We start from the raw sequence: 5346 nt of genomic DNA, 5'->3' as shown, positions 1-5346 counted from the left end.
GTTAGTCTATATATAAATTTTCCATATATCTATAATTTTCCCGAGAGAAGTTCGTAGGCTTCCATTTACATATATTTCTTAACAAAATAGAAAGCGTGCAGGGAGATCATGCCTTTTTGGTTGTCTTAGTATGAGAGGGAGGGTGGCCCTTGAAAGCATTACATGAAACCATCATTTCCTTTTATTGTGGTCATTGTTCACCATGGAATTTCTTCATACCCATGAGAGCTTTGTGTGAAGTGCTGAGATACAGAAGTTACCAATAAAAATATACTAACACTCACTTAAGTCACGGGGAGGATTTTCATTTCTTACAGTTAATATGAATTTTGCACTTTTGTAGTTCCATTGCACTGCATTTCACTGAAATTTGTCCAGGTGCATTCAACCAAGATCACCTACTATGACCCCCGCATATGACATAACAACTGAGATTGGTTTCATGCACATATTTTGCGAAGGAACCAATAGATATGTTCCTTCTCTTACCTTTGCTTCCTTTTATATGCGAATTTCATACACTAACGAATAGGTATCTTTTTCATAAGCAAAAATTTAAACATAGAAATAAGTAACAGATAAGATATGCTTTTACCATGAGTGGAAATTGTGATCATCGCCTTGCTAGTATGTAACATTACCTCACCGGCTCAACCCCATCACCAAAATGGGAGTTTCTTCCAGTCATTAAGGAAACCCTTCCACTCGAATAACCTCATGCCAAAGAAGTGCCCCAAAGCATAGAATATCTACAATGAACAAGACAGGTATAGCAAATCTAATCAGATAGCAATTAAACTTCATGAAACAAAAACTAAGCATCATGCCTAGATGAAATCATAGATAGATACGTGTATTTGTTTTTTCTTTTTCTGAGGAAAGATCGACTATAATTGTACTACTGATTAATAGAGAATACAAAATATTAGGTAACCAGAATGGGCACCCTATACAGCCCCGTAGGGTCCAAAAAATGCTTTACAATAAGAGTGTTACAACTTGAAGGAAGTGGGGAAAGAAAAGGGTGGCCACAAAAGTCTAAAGCCCCAACGGGGAGTTAGGATATGCCCCCTCCCTAGCCAATCGATCAACATCAGAGTTAGCTTCTCTGAAACATGGCACCATGAGATTGTTAAACCCCTGGATAAATGGGAAATCCCATCAAAAATGTTGTCTAGAAGCCGCAACCAAGAAGAGAGATTAGATGCCCAAGAGATGACATTCTTGGAATCCCCTTCCACCACCAGGTTGGACCTTTAAGTGTGGTCAAATCTGTGAAGGCCTTCCATGAGGGCAAGGGCTTCGGCAAGAATGGAATCCCCGAAACCAATAGGGCAGGAATAGGCTAACAAGGTGTGTCCATTACTCAAACGAATAGACCGCCGACTCCGGATGGTCCAAGATTGCCAAGGGAGCAACCATCAAAGTTGGTTATGGTGGTCTCCAAAGTGATGCCCGCGAGATCTTGGGATTGACCACGTGTAGCAAATTGTGCCAATTGCTATAAAAATCAGTGAAGGAGAAATCCTTGAAGAGCTTGTGGTTAAGTTTCTTTCTCAGCCCACACCGCGACCGTGAATCTCTCTCCCTTGAAAGTTCTGTGATTCCTTTCCAACCATAAAACCCAGATGGTAGCTGAAACAGAGGCTTTTCAAAGTTCTCTTCCTACCTTGGGCCAGGGAGTGTAGAGGATGGCCTAAAATAAATGTGGGATGGAACTTGGAGTGACCCATGCCCACTGGAAGAAGCATAGAAGATAGATCCATAAGGCTCTAGCGAACTCGCAATGGAGGAAAAGGTGGGCATTGAACTCTTCAGCCTCCATGCACAAGATGCATCTATTGGGACATGGCAATCCTCTTCTTTGAAGAAGATCTACAGTCAGCACTCTCTCATGGAGCGCTATCCAGCACAACACGTGAATCCTTGGTGGTAATAGGGGATTCCAAGCTTTGGAGGATAAAGTAGGGCTGGGACCAACAAGGTTGGGATTGAAGATGAGGGTTTGAAAAAAGGAGGACACCGACAAAATTCCTGATGCTGTTGGCACCCAAATGATTGTGGGATACGAGAGGACCGCGACTGCTTGATTGGAATCCTGGCAAGAGGCCTGCTTGGTAGAGCCTCGAGATAGAGGTGCTGAAGGCCTCATCCATGATAGCAAACAAGAACGGCGACATAGAGTCGCCCTGGCGGAGACCTCTGCTAGTTGAGAAGAAGTCTTTAGGGGTCCCATTTAAGAGGACTGAGAAAACAGCGTTGGAGATGCACCCTCTAATCCAGCTTCTCCACTTTGGTCCAAAGGCCATCCTTCTAAGGGTTTCATTGATCAATCGACATGGTCATAGGCTTTCTCCCAATTTATTTTAATGACGAGTCCTGGGATATTTGAATGGATCGAGAGTGGATGCACTCATGGGCGATTAGTGCCCCGTCTAAAATCTGCCAGCCCTTGATGAAAGCTCCTTGGGTGGGGGAAATGACCGAGTCTAGAACTGGCTTAAGTCTAGAGGCAAGAACTTTAGATACGGGTATTTGTTCTTGTAATTATTGAAACAGCAATAGTCAATATTTAGCAAATACATTAGACTCAACAGAACAGTTGGGGAACACACCATTGAGCATATTGTGGCCAGGAGAATTGCCAATGTTTTCTTGCGGGGGCATGCAGAAGACGCTGTGGAGTGAAAAACTCATAACGAGAGAAGATTCAACTATTTGAAGACATTCTAGCCATGCTATGGATTATCTAATGCAAAACCCAAGTCCGGTGCATAACCAGCCTCCCTCATGTGCAAGCTCAACTCTAAGGACACCACATACACATCTTCCATTTGGGGGTGATTTCCATCTTCTGATACAAATACATGCACTTTGTCCTTGACTTTTATCCAACTTAAACCCGGGTCTTTCCTTACACCTCGGCTTTTCATCAACTTTCGAAGCCTCGCCACTTCTTCCCAAGAGTTAGATCGAGCATACATGTTTGAGAGGAGTACAAAAGCCGAAGAATTAGAAGGGTCTAAATTCAATATATTTTCTGCTGCTCTCTTTCCAAGCTCCAAGTTCCCATGGGTTCTACAAGCTGCAAGCAGAGTTTTCCACACAATAGGGTCAGGTTCAAAAGGCATCCGAGAAATAAAATCCTCAGCCTCTTTAAGGTGGCCAGCACGGCCAAACAAGTCCACCATGCAAGCATAGTGCTCCCTGGTAGGCACAATGCCATGGTCTCTCTCCATGTTTCTAAATACATGTGCACCCACATCTATAAGACCAATACGACTACATGCCGAGAGAACCCCAACTAGGGTTATATGATTTGGCTTGATACCCAAGTCTTGCATTTTACTAAAGAGATGAAGAGCCTCCTCTCCATACCCATATTGGGCATACCCCACTACAAGACTACTCCATGAAACCACATCAGGATCACTCATCCATGTAAACACTTTGTGAGCATCTTCAAGGCTCCCACATTTGGAATACAAGTCAATCAGGGCATTTGATATGGAGAGGTCGGATCCAAGCCCAATCTTATTCACATAGCCATGGATTTGGTTCCCTGGTTCAAGAGCTGCTAAATCAGCACAAGCACCAATACCACTTCCCATGGTAAACTGATCAGGCTTCATTCCAGCACTATGCAAGAGCCTTAACAATCTCAGAACTTCAGGTCCATGGTCATGCTTTAAATATGCTGCAATCATAGCATTCCATGAAACTAAATCACGCAAAATCATGCTCTCGAAGACAAGGGAAGCACCAGAGAGGCTTGAGCAATTGGTATACATGGTAAGCAAGGTATTACACACTGATATATCTTTACTGAAATTCATCTTGATGATGAAAGTATGAATTTGTTGGCCTTGGAATAGAGCCATGGCATCCATGCATCCACCAAGCAAGCAACGGACAGAGATCTCATCAGGCCTCATGCCATGATGGCGCATCTGAGAAAAGAACATTATGGCTTCATTGATACCACCACCCTGGGCATATCCTACTAACATAGCATTCCATGATGCTAAATCAGGATTCCTAATCTGATAGAACACCTTTTCTGCACAACCCAAGCTTCCACATTTTGCATACAAGGAGCTTAGAGAACAACCCACAAAAGCATTCACCCCAAAACCATATTTCAAACATAGCCCATGGATTTGTCTTCCTTGATCTAGAAAGGAAATGCAACTACAAGCCATGAAAATACTCCCAAATACGAATTCATTAGCAGAGACACCCACAAGATGCATATCTCGAAAGAGCAGAATCGCTTTGAATTCAAACCGTTGCTGTGCAAGCCCTGCAATCATAGTACTCCATGAGACTAAATCTTTATTTACAGTCCGATCAAAAACAGTATATGCTTCGACTATCATAGAGAATTTAGCATACATAGCGATAAGGGAATTTTGAGAAAATGGGTCATACCCAAACTCGCTCTTGAGCAAATGACAATGCATTTGTCTCCCTAACTCTACAGCATTCAAACCTGAGCAAGCCCTCACGGCACTGGCAAATGTGAATTGATCAGGCCTAAATCCGGCACGAAGCATCCACAAATACAATTCAAGTGCTTCTCTCTCTAGATGGTGTTGTGTATATCCTGCAATTATCGATGTCCAAGAAACCAAATTTCTTTGAGGCATTTCTTCAAACACGCGTCGTGCAATCTGTAAATCCCCACATTTTCCATACATATTAAGAATATGGTTTTGGAGCACAATGTCTGGTCGTGAATTTGAGTTTAACAAATGTTTGTGGATCGTTTTTCCTTGTTCTAATGATCTCAAACTGGAACATGCTTGGAATAAATGGGCATAGGTACTTGCACTCACCTCAAAACTTGCACTTTTATGCGACTGGAACGCTTGGAGTGCTTCTTTAGGCCTCCCTTGATGGCACAACATGCAAATATAGTCGTTGAAGAATTTTTCGGATTCAAAATTTTGGAGGGGTTTTGGAGATAACGCATGAGGGGCCAAATGGGAATATGGGTTTTTTGGGTACTTTTGAATTGTGATGGTAATGGGGTAGAAATTCGGCCTCCTCATGGTTAGCAAACAAAGAGAAAATAAAATAAGCACACAGAAGAATTATGGTTACCTAAGGATCACCAAGGATGGAGGTTTCTAGCAATGTTTCCCTGCTTTTCTTTCTTTATTTATTTATTTATTAGAAAGAGAGATATAGAGCACCGCAGCAGCCGGTTTCGATGTGCTAAACCGCCTATGTTATGAGAAATCTAAAAGGGAAAAGTTTATATTGAGGCTCTAAACAATCAAATTTGAGCCTATCTGACAAATTTCATTAAAAGAGGTATTTTGGGTATCCAAATATCTTCAA

The 5346-nt window shown here is 42.2% G+C and overlaps 1 protein-coding gene across 5 annotated transcripts; it reads right to left on the bottom strand.

Annotated features, from left to right (window-relative positions):
• Positions 1-284: 284 nt before the first annotated feature.
• LOC18430049 (Tetratricopeptide repeat (TPR)-like superfamily protein) lies at positions 285-5346 on the bottom strand. 5 transcript variants are annotated; one of them, XR_016050331.1, is made up of 4 exons: positions 4839-5346; positions 4493-4673; positions 2616-4303; positions 285-749 (listed from the first exon to the last, which is right to left on the bottom strand). XR_016050331.1 is itself a non-coding variant. In XM_088859772.1 (3 exons), the coding sequence occupies exon 3, from the start codon at positions 4251-4253 to the stop codon at positions 2739-2741; it is 1515 nt and encodes a 504-aa protein (XP_088715898.1). In that variant the 5' UTR covers positions 4254-4303; positions 4432-4673; positions 4839-5346; the 3' UTR covers positions 857-2738. The 5 variants fall into 5 exon arrangements, 2 of the variants coding, with proteins under 2 accessions (XP_088715898.1, XP_020520637.1); XR_002280288.2 differs by having other exon boundaries at positions 2616-4673; XR_016050332.1 differs by lacking the exon at positions 4839-5346 and having other exon boundaries at positions 4432-4606.

This window comes from Amborella trichopoda, chromosome 2 (assembly GCF_054954075.1).
Source record: "Amborella trichopoda isolate Santa Cruz 75 chromosome 2, AtrichopodaSantaCruz75HAP2 v2.0, whole genome shotgun sequence".
Lineage (NCBI taxonomy): Eukaryota > Viridiplantae > Streptophyta > Magnoliopsida > Amborellales > Amborellaceae > Amborella > Amborella trichopoda.
The sequence above is the reverse complement of the archived record's forward strand: the minus strand, read 5'-3'. Positions and strand labels throughout refer to the sequence as shown.

Excerpts from the sequence above, each read along its gene's own strand:
- LOC18430049 (XM_020664978.2), bottom strand. The coding sequence starts at position 5,054 with ATGAGGAGGCCGAATTTCTACCCCATTACCATCACAATTCAAAAGTAC. Across the intron at positions 4,674-4,838 it reads ATAAAAGTGCAAGTTTTGAG|ATTGCACGACGCGTGTTTGA; the intron begins GTGAGTGCAAGT and ends GGGGATTTACAG. Across the intron at positions 4,304-4,492 it reads TGCCGTGAGGGCTTGCTCAG|GGCTTGCACAGCAACGGTTT; the intron begins GTTTGAATGCTG and ends CTATGATTGCAG.